This window comes from Electrona antarctica, assembly GCF_951216825.1.
Source record: "Electrona antarctica genome assembly, chromosome: 23".
Lineage (NCBI taxonomy): Eukaryota > Metazoa > Chordata > Actinopteri > Myctophiformes > Myctophidae > Electrona > Electrona antarctica.
In genome coordinates, this window is record NC_136804.1 from 16,508,462 (window position 1) to 16,529,659 (window position 21,198).

At 43.9% G+C, this 21,198-nt stretch overlaps 1 protein-coding gene across 1 annotated transcript in view; it reads right to left on the reverse strand.

Annotated features, from left to right (window-relative positions):
* Positions 1–21,198, reverse strand: part of LOC306916540 (kinesin-like protein KIF21A) — a 76,154-nt gene that overhangs the window by 47,538 nt on the left and 7,418 nt on the right. Inside the window, exon 2 of the mRNA XM_079494435.1 lies at positions 766–988. Within this exon, the coding sequence (XP_079350561.1) occupies positions 766–988 (223 nt within the window). The remainder of the gene's footprint in view (positions 1–765; positions 989–21,198) is intronic.

A 21,198-nucleotide genomic window follows, 5' to 3' on the forward strand; every position in this document is an offset into this window, starting at 1 on the left:
TGGTCTTCCTCCGACCCGCTATTCTGTGTGACTACTAACTGTGAAAACTACCTTATATTGTTTAATTCTGTTTCCGAACACCCTTCGGAAAGGCGTTATTTATTGTATCTATTTTGTTTATTGAAGAGCCATTATTGTATTTATATCTTTGATTACGGTTTATTATATCTATTATTATAATAAAACCTCATTTGATCATGGTTTCCTGTTCCTCCTTCTAATGTTGCCTACTCATCTTACCCCTAGACATATGAGTTGTAACAGAGGGCCATTCAAGCTGCAAGCAGAGCCTGCGGCACCACCGTTCCCCTGCAGGTGGAGCCTGCAGAATCCACCACTCCTGAATGAAGTGTCTGGTGCTGGGAATCTGGTGCAACACACAGGTCCTGGCTGCACCTGGTGAGGCGTAGGAGGTGCCCGGCCAGGAGTCAACCCACAGAGCCTAGTCCCTCCACGCGCCGGATGGTTCAACATCCCAGTACCGGCAGAGTAGTTCTAGAGCAGCGGATTGTGTGGCCCTGGTTTTTCCCTAATGGGACTGATCGAGGGTAGCTACTGACCCGAAACCAAAACCCCGAGGACCTTGGGATACATCACTGAGGATACGACCCAGGTGCATCCATGCGATGTTTTCTTTTTTCGTAACGGAGTACATCTACATTGTATTATTATTTCAGTATTTATACTTTTACTTAAGTAAAACATTTGAGTACTTCTTCCACCACTGGTAGTTTTAATTTCAGGCATGCACGTCGTTGGACCCACCTGGCCGTAGGCGAAGATGGTGGCGTTGTATCCCTGGAAGCAGCCCTCCACCAGTTGCTCCGTGCACTCGGAGTAGAGCGGCCCCTGCTGGGAGTCCATGTCGAACACATAGTCGTAGGTGAAGGCCTTGTCCTTGCCCAGGAACACCTGGGGCTCACCCGGCATCACGTACGTGCAGATGTGACAGCCCTCGATCTTCTCCTTGGCCAGCTGGGGCCGGATCCTAGTGGGGGAGAGGGAGAGGGAGAGGGAGAGGGAGAGAGAGAGAGAGAGAGAGAGAGAGAGAGAGAGAGAGAGAGAGAGAGAGAGAGTGTAAGTTATCCATTTTAGTCATCTTTTTGGCTATGGTAGCTCTTTTTTCTGCGATCAATGTGCACAATCAGGTAAACGCGCATGCGTGCACAGTTGCACACACGCACGCACACACACACACATGCGCGCACACGCACACACAGTTACACCAAAGGCTGTAATACACACAGCATGTATATAGATAAAGGTAAAGATACAAAGAAGATATACCACTCAGCATGCTCAATGCTTCCACTCAGACACTCAAGGTAGAGTGTGTGTGTGCGTGTGCGTGCGTGCGTGCGTGCGTGTCGATGATAAATATCATCATGTCCATGAAGACATTGATTGAGATGAAGTCATAAGGAGTTTGATGAGGAACACACACTACACTGTCTAGTCACCAAGTGGAATAGTACACCCATACAGTACTGTTAGTGTGTGCATGTGCGTGCGTCTGCGTGTGTGCGTGCGTGCGTGCGTGCCAGCACACTTCCCAGCGGGCTCACACACACAGTGGTTGCACTGTTCACTGAGGGAGAAGGGTGGAGAGGTACACTTCCTTTTAAACTGTCCTAGGTATGAACATGTCGACCCACAGTCACAGTCACTAACAAATACATTTACTAGGCCTTTCACAATTATTACATAATCGTCTAATCGCAATTATTTGACATAATCGCAATTCTTTTTTTATATTCGTCAATCGATTCCATGTTGAAAAATGTCCATAGTATACATTTTCAAACATCATTTTTTTTAGCCAAAACAGTCGGTCTACAAGCTTACAACACGTCACTTTGTTCAATGCAAAAAACACAATTAAATCTTTAATCGCAATTATGTGTGTGATTGATTCATCGTCAACTTGAATTTGTAATCGTGACAGCCCTAACATTTACTTGAGGACATTTTAATGCATTCTTTCTAAAGAATCGCTTGCTCAACGTCGGGCGTTGAGACAACCTGTTGTGATTTGGCACTATATCCAGTAAGACGCATGGGGGCGAGAAGCGACCTCGCTCTTTAGGCCCTTTAGGTCGTGCACTGACCATATATGGAGCGTATCTTGAGTGTACAGGGTGTGATGAGGTCAGATCAAGATATGGAATGTCAGAACAGGTCAGCTCCATATATGGCGATCTAAGGGTGAGAGTGTATTGAATAAACAGGGTTTGATGAGGGCCCAGGTAGGCCAGGCCTTAATTTTCGGGCCTATTGAGAACTCTAGTTTTCGCCGGCTGCCATGACTGATGTGAAATGCATGATTCCATAGTTAAATTAACTGTGACCTTTGCGGCAACCACTGTGGTTATCATGAGACTGTCACAATATGATCATATATTGGCATTCCCATATATGGGCTTAATATTGTTTACAGTCAGGGATCTCCATATGTGGGCATAACAGGGATTGTATTAGGGTATCAGCTGGGAATGCCCATGTATGGAACTTTTTCACATGATGTCACGATGATGTCACGATGACCTGGGCACCTGGGTGCTTGCCTGGGGTGACCACTGATGTCACATGATGTCACGATGACCTGGGGGCTTGCCTGGGGTGAGTGACGGGGATTTGAGTTAGGTGACGTGTCAGAGTGACGGGGATTGTGAGTGAGGTGACAAAAACGCAAGGTTTCATAGTTATCTGCGACCTCCGGTCACAATCAAATTAAATTGAAGTGAATAGAATAGAAATTAGGATGCGATATTAACTAATAATTTGCTGGGGACCCACTTCGAGGTCCTCCTGGGGTTCCCTGGACATTGACAGGACAGTGGGCTGTCTGAACTGCACGAGTAGGACCTACAGTATACTAGCCCATTTTAACCACATGAATCCCATATCGTCCTGATGCTGGGAGAGGCGAACGTTTTTTCCGTTGCAACGCATTGCAAGCTTGCAGATCTCGTTCGTCTCTGTCGGGTGGAAACCTCATAATATGTCCAAAACTTTTCAGGATCCAAATGCAGTTCTGCTACTTTTGATGCCTTTGTGTGACGCTGTAGTTGTAGTATGATCAATAGGCTGTTAAGATATGGAGATATTAGAGGTTTCTGCCCAACTGCAATGATCTGCTTATTTTCAGCGAAGACATTTAGGTTGGAGTGAAAACCTGGTATGGAGCCATGGGAGACTCAAGTTCAAGTGTACAGTATATACTGTATATATATATATATATACTGTAGGGCAGTGGTTTTCAACCAGTGGTCCGGGGACCACCAGTGGTCCTTGAGGGGGTTCCAGGTGGTCCCCAGCTAAATGATGCAGAGTTGGTATTGGTAACCAAATTAACCCTTATCTTTAACTCTTGAAAGCATAAAATGAAACCAAATGGACCCGTACTCAAGAGTTAAAGTATTGTTATCTTATCTCAAGAGTTACATTATTGTTCAACATCTGCATTAGGCCTACTTAATTTACAAGAAGTCTACACAATTAGAGCATGTAGACGAATTGTTATATTGATCATTTGCCAACAGTATGGAATTATGGGGGGAAAAATGTTAAGCAACAACTAAATATTCTCTAGTTTTGGGTCTGAGAGGTTAATGTCATCAAGGTTCCGCGGCTCAAATGCAGAATAAAATAATGGACCTTGATGTGAAAAGGGTTGAAAACCACTGCTGTAGGGTGTATGATTGTATAAACAACTAAGCAACATGACAGACCTCTCTGCAAGCCAAGCTGCAGAAAAGGCAGCAAACGTCACCGTATCGACGTACCGCAGGGCTGCCTACAGGCTCATCCTCATTGGCCGAGCACAAGAACCCGTTAAAGCCCCCTTAAGGGCCTGAGATACAATACAACCTGGGGGTCTGCCTTTGTCAATGGCTGCCTTTGAGTGTGTGTGTGTGTGTGTGTGTGTGTGTGTGTGTGTGTGTGTGTGTGTGTGTGTGTGTGTCCTAACCCTGGTAGCTAGGGCAACAACCTACTGTATCAATGAGGAAAGCTGCGGGGTGTACTAGTCTATAACAGCGGTGTACAGACAGAGGTTGTTTGTCAATGACATCAGATCCCAGCTGTCTCTGAGGACACAGATTTGATGACACAAGACAAGGGAGGAACAGCCAGTCAGAATGTATATTATGTACAGTAATGTATCCATACGTCATGAGACAGTGTATATTATGTACAGTATGTATGCATACGTCGTGAGAGGACATTTGAAGAATTTAGTTAGGTTTAATGGCAAAACTTTTAAACCTGCTGATAGAAGTTAGGTAAACTTTTTGTGAACAGCTTCACAGTAGGTTCCATATATACAACACAATTTAGTTTAAGAAGGTGCAATTGAGGATAATGTTCCATTCAATTGAGGCTATGTTCCATATATACAGCAAATTTAGTTTAGAAAGGTGCAAAGATTGATCATGATAGTGCAAGAGGAGGGCGAGGGGCTAGCGTTTTCCTTTGCCCGTTTTCGCTGAGGCAAAATTTGCCAAGCCTACATGATATGAACATTTGGCAGTTAAAGGCTAATATTGCTTATCTAATGATTGAACATTTGGCAGTAAAAGTCTAATATTGCTACAAAATCTGTAATTATGGGCATGAACAAGTTTAATGGTAGCGTGCATGTTCAAATCATTTATGCTATTTGCTTATTTAAAGCATTTTTCTAATCGTTTGTGCGAGAGACACACTTCAGTACAATATTTATGGACAAAATATAACATTTTATACGCAACCTTATTCCAAAAAGTTTGATAACAGGAGGATGCAATTAAGCCAGAAGAGAAACAATGTTAGACCATCAATGTATACTCCATATAAATTATATAATATAAAAAAAATGTGGCTGTCATATAGGCTAATTACTGTACATACTTCATTTTACAAGTTGGGTAGCATATCATATTGGCCTCTAGAAAAGACTAATGTCTTTTTTTGGTTCACTTCATCGTGGTCAATACAGGAGATTCCTTCCTTAAGTTCCTTCCTTGAGATATCAAAACATACAGGCAGGGTTTTCCTGCGTCATCAGGGCTTCTGAGCAGCGAGGGCGGGGTTTGCCTAGAACTGCGGTGGGATCCATAATAACGCATACGGCGGTGATGTAAAGAGATCTACTTTATTGTACAAATGTTGTGAGCTTGTAGACCGCTCTATATTTATCACATGGCTACGGAGGGTGAATTAAGCATTACTATAATCCTCTGGTAACATCGGAAGCACTGGCTGTTGCTCACAACACTGACAGTAAGTCAAATTAATACTCTGGCAGGAAACAAAAGCGGAAAAGGAAGACAAAATAAGCGTTTGGTGTGAAATGGTCCCAATGTTTCATTCTTACAACAACAAGGCTGATTCTGGCTGCCTGCCTCAACTGAACTGACGCAACATTAGTAAACAAGCGTGTCTTCTGTGTGTGTGTGTGTGTGTGTGTGTGTGTGTGTGTGTGTGTGTGTGTGTGTGTGTGTGTGCGTGTGCGCATCTGTTTGTCTTGCGACATCACCAGTGTCCCCCATACATATAAACGGGAGGGACAGACAGACAGACAGACAGACAGACAGACAGACAGACAGACAGACAGACAGACAGACAGACACGATGGAGACACAGAGAGTCTTATTAAGGGTTTGTGAATGAAGCCGTACCATAAATCACAACAAAGTGGTGACCAGCGGTCAAGGCCAATTATACACTGGTATCCGCAGTGATGGAAAAAGTAAGATCTACAAGCTCACAATGTGTCCCGTCGCAACACAGTGCGAGCTTGTAGGTCGGCTAATATTTAGGGCTGAAGTGGTTATGGTTAATGCATGTTTTGTAATAATAACCAAACTCTACAAAGTAACTACTAAGTATACATTTCAAATAATTGTAGTAGAGTAAAAGTATAATATTTGCCTCTGAGATGTAGTGGAGACAGACAGACAGACAGACAGACAGACAGACAGACAGACATACAGACAGACAGACAGAATAATGGCCATACATGTATACTCTGACAAAACAATGCTCCCAGGCTGAGCCCTTCCAGACAAAGGACAACTATAATCAATGTAGAAAATAGTGGCCTTGCTCATAACGAGCTCTTTCACACTCACTTCAAGACACTAGGTCCTCCAACTGAGTCACTCATCTGTGCAACTCAAATCGTTGCTGTCGGGGCCCGGGGGAATTAACCTCTTATATCCAATTCTCCAAGTTGTATTTTATTTTTTTCATAAATTAACGTCCTACTTGATCATACTACAGTGTCACACAAAATCTATCAAAAGTAGCAGATATACAAAGCACAGAAGCGACATGTTTCAAGCTCTGATCTGCTAGTTTTGTTTTTCATTGAATCCTGAAAAGTAACAGTTTTGGACATGAGGTTTCCAAAAAGCAACGATACGCTGTTTGTAGTAAGTAAATAAGTAAGCAAGCCTTGCCGAGCCTATATCGTGTTTCTGTAGCGTGTCGCAGCTTGGTGTACAAGTACAGCCCTGGACATGATGTACAAGTACACCCCCTGGACATGATGTACAAGTACACCCCCTGGACATGATGTACAAGTACAGCCCCTGGACATGATGTACAAGTACACCCCCTGGACATGATGTACAAGTACACCCCCTGGACATGATGTACAAGTACAGCCCCTGGACATGATGTACAAGTACGCCCCCTGGACATGATGTACAAGTACAGCCCCTGGACATGATGTACAAGTAGAGCCCCTGGACATGATGTACAAGTAGAGCCCCTGGACATGATGTACAAGTAGAGCCCCTGGACATGATGTACAAGTACGCCCCCTGGACATGATGTACACGTAGAGCCCCTGGACATGATGTACAAGTACAGCCCCTGGACATGATGTACAAGTACAGCCCCTGGACATGATGTACAAGTACAGCCCCTGGACATGATGTACAAGTACAGCCCCTGGACATGATGTACAAGTACACCCCCTGGACATGATGTACAAGTACAGCCCCTGGACATGATGTACAAGTACAGCCCCTGGACATGATGTACAAGTAGAGCCCCTGGACATGATGTACAAGTAGAGCCCCTGGACATGATGTACAAGTACAGCCCCTGGACATGATGTACAAGTACAGCCCCTGGACATGATGTACAAGTAGAGCCCCTGGACATGATGTACAAGTAGAGCCCCTGGACATGATGTACAAGTAGAGCCCCTGGACATGATGTACAAGTACAGCCCCTGGACATGATGTACAAGTACAGCCCCTGGACATGATGTACAAGTACACCCCCTGGACATGATGTACAAGTACACCCCCTGGACATGATGTACAAGTAGAGCCCCTGGACATGATGTACAAGTACACCCCCTGGACATGATGTACAAGTACACCCCCTGGACATGATGTACAAGTACAGCCCCTGGACATGATGTACAAGTACGCCCCCTGGACATGATGTACAAGTAGAGCCCCTGGACATGATGTACACGTAGAGCCCCTGGAGATGATGTACAAGTAGAGCCCCTGGACATGATGTACAAGTACAGCCCCTGGACATGATGTACAAGTACAGCCCCTGGACATGATGTACAAGTACAGCCCCTGGACATGATGTACAAGTAGAGCCCCTGGACATGATGTACAAGTAGAGCCCCTGGACATGATGTACAAGTACAGCCCCTGGACATGATGTACAAGTACAGCCCCTGGACATGATGTACAAGTACAGCCCCTGGACATGATGTACAAGTACACCCCCTGGACATGATGTACAAGTAGAGCCCCTGGACATGATGTACAAGTAGAGCCCCTGGACATGATGTACAAGTACAGCCCCTGGACATGATGTACAAGTAGAGCCCCTGGACATGATGTACAAGTACACCCCCTGGACATGATGTACAAGTACAGCCCCTGGACATGATGTACAAGTAGAGCCCCTGGACATGATGTACAAGTACAGCCCCTGGACATGATGCTAGTTGTCTCAGGGACTTACTTATCCAACCCAATCCAACCCTTGATGCTGAGTGCCGAACAGGGTCCCATTTTTCAGAGTCTTTGGTATGACCCGGCCGAGGATCGAACCCTGACCTTGCAATCTCAGAGCGCACGATACACACACACACATTGGAAACTCAAAACATGTTGCCCCATATCCCAATAGGTTCATTGTTTGGTCACTGTCTGTCATTCTACTATGGGTGCTATTAAATTATGTCAAAAAGATTATAATATTTTATGACATAAAAGACTGACATTATGTAAATATGACTAAATAAACCATGCACGGAAAACCTTCCCTCGCACATCCGCGTCGCAGCAAAATGGGCCTCTGTTCTGTTCTGTGTTCTGTGAAGAACGTTGAAAAGACACTTTCTGTCATCAAGTGCTATTCTGAAGAAAGAAAGAAAGAAAGAAACTATAATGTTTACATACTGTAGTCACATAATATATACAAAGTCAACATGGCTTTGTATATATTATCAACCTTTGCGAAACCTTTGCTAAACATTAACCACTTAAGCCTCATTGAATATTTTAGAAATGGATATTCTACCACTCTACAAGCTCACAAAACTGGTCAGGCTACAAATTACTTGGCCTCACTCCCCGAACCCACCTCACCCCTGCCCACTTTGACAGGCTGGAATGGCTTAGGGTTGACGACAGAGTACAGCATCTTGCAATGGGTCTGGTCCACAAGATTCGATACACCACCAAGATACCCATGTACCCGACCCTGTCTAAATACTTCCTTAATGTCAACGAAGTCCACACCCACAACACCAGAGGGAGCTCAACAAACCATGTGCAACCCAGATTTGGCACAAACAAGGGACTAAATTAATTTCGCTCCTATGCCACCAAAATGTGGAACGCCCTACCAACGGTCATTAAGACATGCAAATCCCTTGACTCCTTCAAAACCGCTCTCAAAGGGCACCTATGGATGGCTGCAATTCGAAACTGGCCCCCGTAAAATCTGAATCCCCCACCCAACCCTTTTCCCCCTCACTGTATACGTTTTCTTTTCCCTTTTTACCTCCTTTATGATGATGATTTCCTGTTTTTTCGCTATATAGAAGTGTACTGTATATTTGTATGTCTCTAAATGTTATGGTGAATTGAACAAGGTGGACCTAGTGATCTCTAGTGCTTTATTGGTCGTCCACTCACAGTTACGTAACAGTTTTCTGTATTGAGTTGTGCAGCAACTTGTGCTGTAATTCTGCAAACTGTTAATAAATACTTCAATCAATCAATCACAACATTGTGAGATTGTAGATATGCTATTTTCAAGAAAAGATGTTTCAAGATTTTTAAAGAAAGATCAGATTTAGTTTTTGCCTGTAATGAATGACATGACCAGGGTCAATGTGGTTTAAGAGTTGAACGCAGAGCAAGCACACTGTACTTGTGTAGTCGTGTGTGTGACTGTGTGTGTGTGTGTGTGTGTGTGTGTGTGTGTGTGTGTGTGTGTGTGTGTGTGTGTGTGTGTGTGTGTGTGTGTCTGTCTTTGGTTCAACTCATAACAGTGTTTTAGTGGCGGCTCAGTAAGGGCCTGGCCTTTAGCACAGCGCCGTAGACTTTGGACTTAAACGACTAATCCTCCTTCTAGCATGAACCACACACTGAGGCTTTTGATCAGCTGCTTCTCTATAGGAAATATAATACTGGAAACTTCCTTCACACGCACACACGTATGTGCGCGTGCGTGCGTGCATGCGTGCGTGCGTGCATGTGTGTGTGTGTGTGTGTGTGTGTGTGTGTGTGTGTGTACTGCACATGCACACAGCCTTCAGTGTCTGTCTAATAAGAGGTTTTGTATGATGGTATCAGACAGGTTAAATGCTGCCGACTGGGACATGAAGAAGAGGAGAATGGTCCAGGATTAAGTCGATGCTTTGAACTTTAGTTTGTTCTCCTCTCCCCTGGAACTTGACATAATTGCAAGCATGATCACGTACCGACGCCATGGAGCGATCTACACCCGTGGTGGTTCACAAACTTTTTCATGTCAAGGACCCCCAAATTGACACTAATTAGCCCGCAGACCCCCATTTGAAAACATATGCCAGTGACCCCGCATAAGAAAAGATTTTTGCGGCTCTAGCAGAGATTCTCAACCCAAGGGGCGACTGTGGCTCAAGAGGTAGAGCAGGTTGTCCAATGATCCATGGGTCGGCGGTTCGAATCCCGGGTACATGTCGAAGTGTCCTTGGGCAAGACACTGAACCCCAAATTGCTCCCGATGTGCTGGTTGGTACCTTGCATGGCTTCCGCTGCAATCGGTGTATGAATGTGTGTGTGAATGGGTGAATGTAATGCAAAATCTATGTAAAGCGCCTTGGAGAAAGGCGCTATATAAATGCACCATTTACCATTTACCAATTTCAAGGACCCCCAGTTGCCTGAAGAAGGTCCGGAGGGGCTGAAACGTTGCTTCATTAAATAAGATAATACTCATGTACCCCCAATTTAACATGCATTAGTGTACGGACCCCCATTTAATGGCATTTCTATCTCTGGGACCCCCAATTGATATTGTAAAATCAACGTAAAATGTTTTCAACTTGCTACTTTTCTGTTTTGTGCTCAGAGAGACATTAACCGAAATTGACGGTTTAAGATCGGTTAAACATTGACATTTGACCCTGTTGAAATGGCTAAATCTAAATGTAAACGAATGAGCCTTAAAGGGATTGTTCACAATTTTTGAACTTAAGTTGTATGAAATACTTGCCATTAATATAGTGGTTGCAACTGTATTACGTAATTGATTGCCCGAGCTAATATTTTGGTGAATAGGCCTAGTTCCGGTCATTTTGTGGGGGGCACAGGCGGCCACGCATTCAAAGTAAATGAATCCACAAAACTAACGTAATTTGTATTGTTGACCTATTTCTAAAATATTAGCACAACTTTCGTTCCACTTTGACCAACATGGAACAAATTTTTGGGCGTAGTGATATGGACACAAAAAACATAGTTCTGCGTGATAGAGGGGTCAAAAATGAACGAAAGTTGCACTATATGGTAGAAATAGGACAACAATACAAATGACAGTAGTTTTGTGGACTGATTTACTTTTAATGCGTGGCCCCCTGTGCCCCCACAAAATGACCGGAACTCAAAGTCAAAGTTGTACAATTTGTCACGCACGTTACTGCAGTGAAATGTGTTCTCCGCATTTGACCCATCTCTTGGAGCGGTGAGCCACAGCCAAGGAGCGGTGAGCTGCAGCCGTGCCGCGCTCAGAAAGTATTTGATTAGTTGATTTGACCCCCCAATCCAACCCTTTGATGCTGAGTGCCAAGCAGGGAGGCCCATTTTTACAGTCTTTGGTACGAACCCCAACCTCCCAGTTTCAGGGCAGACACTCTAACCACAAAACCACTGTCTGGTCACTACTTAATATTTCACCAAAACCAGAGCAGAACTCCCACCCCGGGACTCAGGCAATCAATTAATACAGTTGCAACCACTACTGTATATTAATGGCAAGTATTACATACAACTTGAACTTAAGTTAAAAAATTCTGAACTATCCCTTTAACAAGAGATGAGACCCACACAATGGGACTTTGATGTTCTAGGTCTGTCACAATTATTACATAATCGCCTAATCAGAATTATTTGAGATGATCGCAATATTTTTTGCATAATCGTCATAATCGTGTCTGTGTTGAAAAATGTCCATACATGTTTTCAAACATCTTTCCAAAAAGAGCAGGCATAGCAGATGTACAATGAATCGTTAACTTCAATGTTGTAATCATAACAGCCAGATATAGTATGTTTGGAGAATGATGAGGAGCAAGAGGATGTCTGCAAAAACCTATTAAAAATATATCAAAATTTGCTGTCAAAATTGACACTGCCCTGAAGCCAGACAATCTCATCAATGTCGTCTACTGATTGCAAATGATTTATATGGTGACTCATATGAGCATTGAGCTCTTGTCAAGAAGATATGCATAGCCATTCAAGCGGAGAAAAGAGTATTATGATAAAGTTTGAAGAGGACACTCCCAGGAAGTCCCAGGAACAATGACACCTTTCTAGAATCTAGAGCAACAATACCATGCACCTTCCTTATGCTATAGGAAACCACGTTGAAGGTAAATCCCAACGAGCAATGGTGAGATTCTGGGGAAAGAGGGGGCCTGGCAAGGGGTCACCCCTATGTTAGGGTTGTCAGCATGAGGGAACATAGAACCCGGGGAACATAGATACACTCACTCCCCCTGGCATTATCAACTGAAGCCGCCCCTTTCAGTGCATGGACCTCACCCAGCACTGAAATTAAAGGAAGTATTGAAATGAACAGTGCATACTGTACTCCAGATTTTTTTTAAATGTACAATAGGCATGCTGTTAAAAGACCATTTGGGTCCATTTCCACACTGTCAAGAGTTAAATCAAGACTGAGGATTTTGATGTACCGTACATAATGGATTACTATTTTTAATAGAAGAGCTGTGTAAAAAATTATAAAACTTGTCTTTAAGATAAGTATAGTCTGATTCAACTCCCAGGGCAGAGTTCACTGAGCACACACACACACACACACACACACACACACACACACACACACACACACACACACACACACACACACACACACACACACACACACACACACACACACACACACACACACACACACACACACACACACACACACACACACACACACACACACACACACACACACACACACATTATATTTCTGCCGCCGAATTACCGTACTTAGATTTTCGCCAGAAACAGACTGTATCAAGTACAGTATGAGTGACTGACTATCGTAAACGATACAGAGCCACCTCCCCGACGATATCGGCTAGACAGTTTGTTTATTTTTGGACCACAATTCGTATACCGTATGAGATGATTCTGAAGGCCCAGGCCACACGTATATGGGTCTTTTGCAAAACGCACATTTCTCTGTGCGTTTGGGCCTTTCAGCCACACGCAAACGGCGTTTTCGGCCACTCAAACGGAGGTTTTTTTAAACGGATAAATAAGTGAAGATTTTCGAAAATATCCGGATCAGTGGAGCGGTGTAGTCATGCGAAACGGAGTTTTTGAGAAACGATGATGTCACCGCCACCGCCCACATGCAGCTTGTCAAGCAGAGGTCCTCACAAGTATAGGTAAAAAAAACACTGCCAGCCCAGTCCTCAGCGCAATGGCCCGTTGCGCAAAGAGGTTGAGATTTTACTCGTGCTATATTCAGATAATCTTCAACCGATTGTTATAATTCGAAGTGGTATATATTCCGTGAAGTTTATTTTCATTGGGTGTACAAGTCATGTTTTTAATATGCCTTCATCAAATGATATAGAGAGATGGTAGGGTAGTGCCCAAGCCCGTATAGCCATGCAGCCTATATGAGCTGTGGTGCGCTTGCTAGGTCTACACTCTCAATTAGGGATTTTTTACTGAGAGTGGTTAATTTTACTGATGTGTACAACCTTTATTCAAATTGTTTCATTTGTATTGGTGCCGAGTGCGAAGCCAATAGGTTCATTGCGGACCGCTACAGATAAACTGTGGATATTAACCTACCAATAAGGACCCAGGCCAAATGCCATTGCGCAGTAGCCTACACCAACAAGTCTATGCGTGGTGTGTGCATAGCCGCATGTGAAACTATATCGTGCTGTATTTTGCATCATGGTCATGCGAGGAAAGAGAGAGAGAGAGGGTGCAGAGAGAGAGAGAGGTGTGAATGGGATCGCATCGTGCGTGCGCATTATGGCACATCTCTCTCATGTTTAGGGCGCACCATTGACTGCATGTCACTGTGCCTACATGCTGACAATGTGCGCGTGAACTTGTATTAGCCTAAAATATAGCCACTCTACAAGCTCACAACTGGTTGTGGACACTTCTATAGGTCTGACTCTGCTATTAATTTCTGTGCAGGACTTGCCAGGTCGCCAGAGCAATGGTAAAGTGTCTAGCATTTTTAAATTATGTGGAGAGAAAAGTCTAGAGTCGGGATCTGGAGATTTACGCACATAGTGTGACATGCTGACAGACAATGAAAGAAACATATACTTCCACTCAGAATTTAGGTGGCTTTTAAAATGCGGTACTTATTCCTTCATTAAAAATATGATTGGCACCTCAAGTTACAAGTGTAAATATAAAATCAAATATAATATAGCCTACAATTGAAACCTGCTACTGCAGTGATTTTATCCAGTGTTCAATGCGTTTCTGCGTTTGGGTGTGGACATAGATATCTCTGTCGTATGGCCAGGGATTTTTTCTAAAACGGAGGACGAAAATATCCGTTTTGCAAAAGATCCAGAGTGGTGTGGCCTGGGCCTAAGAAGACCCATGTATTCTCCTGTGAGAGGGAGGATGACTGAGTTAAGCAGTCACACCTGGCCTGAGTCAAACTAGAACTGGACTCAGAGCTGGGTGTGGCTGCGCACCTGTTGTGCATGGACTTGATCAAGGCACAACAGGATAAATCAGTCATCTCCACAAACACTCAGGGGAGAGCTTCTGTCCAGACAGTGGGGAGCTATCTGCTTTCCTGTGTAAAGTGTCAAATGTTGTGTTATTCCTTCCTTGCCCTGGGTAGTAACTAGTCGGTCACATCTCCATAGAGAAATGTTTCCGCAACCATGAGCTGTCTCTCATGGGCGACATGGTGATAAAATAATTATAGTCGAGACGATACGATGTCTCCACGATATGCCTGTTCAGAGATATCGTATATATCATGACACAGTGAACGCACAGTCTATGATTTGCAAGTATTTGGTTTCTAAATGGTCGGTTACTCCTTTTTCTTTTAGTTTGTGTTACCTTGTATGTGGTTGCACTGTAAAGTAACTTGAAAATAACCATAAAAAGTAAAAACCAACATGAAAAAGAATCGCGAGGATCGTGATACTGCTTCAAGCAGAGAATCGTGATATTATATATTCTTCCATATCGCCCACCTCCAGTGTTGATTTCGTCGACTAAAACTACGAAAGATGTTCGTCAACTACCTTTTTTCACTGACGAAAACTGAATGGAGACTAAACAAAAGCTAAGCCTTGATGACTAAAACTAAGACTAAGACTAAATATATTGACAATTTTGTCAACAAATAAAAACAAGACTAAAATGTTAGGGAGGGACTAGTGGACAAGAGGTCCAGTATAAAGACATTCTACACTTGTATGCTGAAAATAGCAGATCGGCTATTTTCAGCAGCAAGTGTCAATCAGCCATTATAACGGCATCAAGGCCCGCTAAAATGCATGCACTGTAGATTTAGTCGACTAAAATCGCATGACATTTAGTCAACTAAATCTAGACTAAACACTAAAGCATTTTAGATGACTGAAATATGACTAAAACTAAATTGTATTTAAAAGACTGCTGTATGAATAAACTAAAATCATAATTTGCTGCCAAAATAAACACCGCCCATCACTACATGCCGTGTTTGTTTGTGAGAGTTTTGCTGTATTCCGGATAAACCCTTTTATAGACTTTAGGTCATGCTGTAAAAATACACCCAGTCATACAGCATGACTCATCATGTTCCTCCCTGGCACAGTACTTGTGACTAGGTTGCTTTTGCTGTTCTGTCGAGTTATTATAGAAGTATTGACAAAAGCAGATCTTCACTAGTTTGGGTCTAATTTCTCTTTTGAGTCCAGAGCTAAAACGTTTGAGAACCACAGGTATAGCGCACGCACGCACGCACGCACGCACGCACGCACGCACGCATGCACGCACGCAATCAGCTATAAGCTGATTGTCTGACAGACAGACTTGAGACAGAGGGTCTCCCTGTTATGAAAGCCAGGTCAGCCAAGGTCGGCTCTTCACAACCCCTTTCATGTCTCGGACAGAGAAATGATTGGACATTATTTTGTCAAAGAGCCCCGCCAGCGCCCACCTACCCAACCCCCACAATGCAATGCGATGTGACGTGTTCACTGTGAGCTATATTCGTAATTTTCGATAATGTTTTGAAAGTATAAACTATAGGGTATAAAGGTGTAAGAGATTGTGGTGTGAATGATGCAGCCTGGAAGAGATGATGGGTTTATTTATATATATATAAATAAATAAATAAATAAATACATTGGGTCAAAAAGGTCAAAGGTCAATGTCACAAGAAATAAATGAGAGTAGAATGAGAGATGTAGACGTGCGGTAGAGTGCATGTTTAATTAATAAATATATCGTCTCTGTTGGGTGGAAACCTCATATTGCAAGTTAATTAGGCTATGTTTAGCAGCACAGTACGTTTCCTGATCATAAGAATGTTTTGTACTGAGCCGAAGGCATCCGACTGACCCAATAAAAAAACATATTATTACTAACCAAAACCATCCGCCTGAGGAGAGGAGAGGGGAGGAGAGCACAGGACAGAAGAGCATAGGAGAAGAGATGGGGAGGGGAGGAGAGGAGAGGGGGAGGAGAGGAAAATATAGGAGAGGAGAGCAGAGTAGAGCAGAGGGGGAGGAGAGAAGAGGAGAGAGGAGAGGGGGGGAGAGGACAGAAGAGCATAGGAGAGGAGATGGGGAGGAGAGGAGAGGGGAGAGGAGAGAATATAGGAGAGCAGAACCGAGGGGGAGGAGAGGAGAGGGGAACATAGGAGAGGAGAGGAGAACATAGTGCCAATCATGCTGACTCATCCTGCTGACCTGGTCACTCACTATTCCTGACAGACAATAAAAACTCTAGCTGACATCACTTCCTGTACAGTCAATGTGTTCTCCGGTGGGGAGAACATAATTTACACTATTAAACCATTACAGTGTTTCAGTAGCGACTCAAATAATGGTTTGCCTTCTTGCAAATAAAGTTTTAATATTTTATTTAAATTGTATTTAAAACATGGGACCCATGCATGGGACCCATCCACGAGACTCGACCCGAGGGTCCTGCAACCCAGGCCAGGCTGAGGGGTTCCCATTCCCAACCAGCGGGACATGTACGGAACGCGAGAAGCCGACCAGGAAAGTTTCTGGATTGTACAAATATGTACAATTATGTAGTGATAATAATATAGCAGCCAGTCTGTCTACTCACTGTCATCCGTGTTTTGGAAAGACTGAGGCACGACACACCGCATCAAGTTCCTAACTTCCTACCGCGTCACTTCGTGCTGCACTATGAGCTTGTAGATCTGCTTTTTGAGTGGTGCAACCACTCCAAGGAACAGCAATGTCCCTATGTCCCAACCTATGTCCTAACCTATGTGACTATGTCCGTTTAGAGTACCAGTAGGGGCAAAAGTGGCGCTGTTGTGCGAGAAACAGAGAGAGAGAGATAGTGTTGCACTGTTGCCTGCTAATTAGAGAGAGAGAGAGAGAGAGAGAGAGAGAGGGGAGTTGCACCACTCAGTTCACACGGGTGTGATTTTTTTTGTAAAATTGGAAGATCTGTGCAAATGTTTTGAAAATCATTTTTATAAAGCATTTTCTTTTCCTATCCAAGCGGCCATGGTTAGAGAGGCCACCTGGGAGTCCAGAGGTCCCCTAGTACGATTCCAGCCCTCAGGAATGTGCCATAGTGTCCCTGAGCAAGACATTTAACCCCTAGCTGCTCCCATCTCCGCAATCCTCTGTGTGCAGTCGAGAAGGGAAGTTCCCCCGAAAGATATAATAGCTATCCAAAAGATAGCTATTTGATCAATCGATCAAATCCAATTGATCGATTGATCGTTTAAACAAACATGCTCTGAAAATGCACGCGACCATTAATGGATGGGCTGTGAGCTCTTTTTCTGATTTTCAAGTCGGGCCCTGGCAAGGTGAGAAGTTCAGTCATGTGAGAGAGACTCGGAGTAGAGTCGTTGCTTCTTCACCTGGAAAGGAGCGAGCTTATAGGTGGTTCGGGCATGTCGTTAGGATGCCTCTCGGGCGTCTCCCTAGGGAGGTCCTCGAGGCACTTCCCACTGGGAGGAGACCCCGGGGCAGACCAAGGCGCAGTTGGAGGTAACACTTCAACTTACTGGCCTTGGAACGTCTCGGGATCCCCCAGGAGGAAGTCACTAATGTTGCTCTGGAGAGGGAAGTCTGGAGCAATCTGGTGGAGCTGTTGCCCCCACGACCCGACTACGGATAAGCGGTTGACGATGGATGGATGGGTGAATGTAATGCACAATCTATGTAAAGCGCCTTGGATAAAGGCGCTATATAAATGCACCATTTACATTTTGAAGCCAACACTTTTGTACTTTTACTCGAGTTAATTTTGAATTCCAGACTTTATACCTGCATGTGAGAGTATTTCCAAAATTCCAGTATGATACTTTTACTACCACTGGGCCCTGGTCCAGAAAAAGCCACTGAGGTGGAGGAATGTGTGCTGGAGGGTTGATGAAGATTTGAGAGGACTTCACCTCCCAGGAGCCCCTGCTGCCAGTCTGCCAGTCTGTGAGGAGCGCTTAGCTTAATGAGGGATCAGACTGCGCACACACGCACGCACACACACATGGAGGCATACATTGCACGCCCAATACACAAACCTTTTCTTCTCCATGTAACTGACACAAGGGAACTGCATACTCAACTTTCAGAGATGCTTCCACACGCACGCACGCACGCACGCACGCACGCACGCACGCACGCACACGCACACGCACGCACGCACCTTATGTATTCTGCATGTAATTGAGACATGGGAACTGGGGATACTCAGCTTTCAGAAACACACACACACACACACACACACACACACACACAGAGAGAGCCCGGTGTTTCTTGTTAGGCGCTTCTGTATCTATTCTTCAACTCTTTGTAGGAAACCTGATCGCTGCACTGACTGCATCCACATCCCGCTGTGTGTGTGTGTGTGTGTGTGTGTGTGTGTGTGTGTGTGTGTGTGTGTGTGTGTGTGTGTGTGTGTGTGTGTGTGTGTGTGTGTTCGTGCGCGAGCCTGTGTGCGTCCGCTGTTATGTTTTATGAATTATATGAGGTGCATCATAATAACTTGCCTTTATGTACACATAGATCAGCTGAGGCAACCTCTCTCTTTGTGTGTGTGTGTGTGTGTGTGTGTGTGTGTGTGTGTGTGTGTGTGTGTGTGTGTGTGTGTGTGTGTGTGTGTGTGTGTGTGTGTGTGTGTGTGTGTGATATGTGATGCGGTAGAACCTGTTTCCAGGGGCAGGAAAGGACACCAAAGGACAAACAGCACAGACTGGACAGTACAGAGGGTGATAAGCCGCACCACAGTATCAGCCCTCTTGGGCCAATTAAAGTAATCAGCCCTATAAGGACTGATGGGTCCACCTCACCTCCACCTAGCCTCGCAAACCCAGGCGGTTTGTTTTCAAAAGAAGAAAAATCACACCTGCGTGAAGTGAGGGGCTCTCTTATCATCGTACATCATCATGGCGTAAAGTAGATGTAAAGTAGACACTATGCCTATTTGCTCAGACACTATGATGTAAAATTCTCCATTCACATTGTCAATGGGAATTTAATGTAATCAAAGATGAAGTTTGTGGACGGTAACTAAAAGCTGGATGTATAGGAGGGTCTAGCACCCGTCAAAAATAAATCACACTCTTGTGAAGTGAGGGGTGCCCACTGCGGCTGCCACATGCCACAGTGCTCTAAACAAACATTTCTGCCAGGTCCATAGACCTGGGAGCCATATCATCATTTTTCGACCGCTGTCGAGATCATGAATTGGACAATGCCACGCCAGACTTCACAGTCCAGGTTCATTGCCACCCAGTTCCTGCTTACTGATGCATATGTGTCCCTAGCGATGACATCAGGGAACAAAAACTGAATGTGTAAATATATGCAAATAAATCCAACAACACTCCTTTGAAACAGGTTGATGACTACAATTATTTGCCTTGGGTTCATATTTCTTCCCAAAAGGACTTTCAAACTAGGAAGGGTATGGCCTGGTCAGCCTGCAATAACATGCATAAGAGCTGGTCATCCCAGCTTAGTAAGAAGTTCAAAGTCAAAATATTTAGGACGACCGTTGAGCCGATTCTATATGGCTCAGAGAACATTCAAAGAAATCAGAGAAACGGCTGGATGGCAGGGTGAACAACCCAGGAAATTATTTTCATTTCTGCCAAGCAGCAAGGTATACCGTATATGCTTAGATGACTTTGATTTATATTAATTTGTTAGTAATTTACTTGATTAAAAGTACTAAAGTGTTGCTGTCAAAATGTGCTTAAAGTACCAAAAGTAGAAAGTACTCATTGCAGAATGTCCCATTTCACAAGTTCCTTTAACTAGTAACTAAAGTTTTAAAACAATTGTAGTGGAATAAAAGTACAATATTTGCTTCTGAGATGTAGTGGAGTAGAAGAAGTAAAAGTACAGACATTTCAAAATACCCCAGTAAAGTATAGTACATATCTCAAAATTGTCTTGAGTACATGCCTGTACTTACTGTATTTACTTTACACACTGTGTGCCAGCTGTGTGTGACTCTGTTAGCCTGTGACTATTATTGTGCATGTGTGCGTGTGTGTGCTCACACACGTGGGACCGTGGGACGTGCCCCCCATGGCATCTGAAACACAATCTCCTGCATCATTATAAGCAACAGAACATCATCACTGGGCTACATTATGTCCATGTGTGTATATTTAGATTGATTACAACACTTCATATTTCAACACATGAGTCGGCCAACGTTGAAGGAGAATACGGTGGTGTGGATACTCTGGGTTTATCGGGTGATATCATCACACCTTTTGTTAGTAGTTGAAAGCAAGTATACCAATGTTCTTTAGAGGCAAATATTGGCACACAAGGCTCTGGCATAAGAGAAAGGACAATAGCTGGAAGCCTGGATGAGAGGGGCAGTGATTTGGCCAATGCTGACCCGCCAACTGGAGTGTGTTGTGGTTAAGGGTCTAAACACTTTAAGATGATGACCTCTCTTCCAGGCCAAGGCTTTATCCATTACAGATGGCTTATAATTGCATCTTTGATGTACAGTAGGATATTTACAAACTGTACTTTTTTACTCCACTACAATTATTTGACAGATTTGATTACTAGGTGAGGAAAACTTGCAAATTGTGATCCTGAAAGGCATTCTGTCACATTCTTCTTCCAATAATAATACTGCATGACCAAATAAAAAACAAACATAATGGTAAATAGATGGCAAATGGTGCATTATATTCACCCAAATAAATACACCGATGGCAGAGGAAACGAAGGCAGTGAAGGCACCAACCTGCTCATCG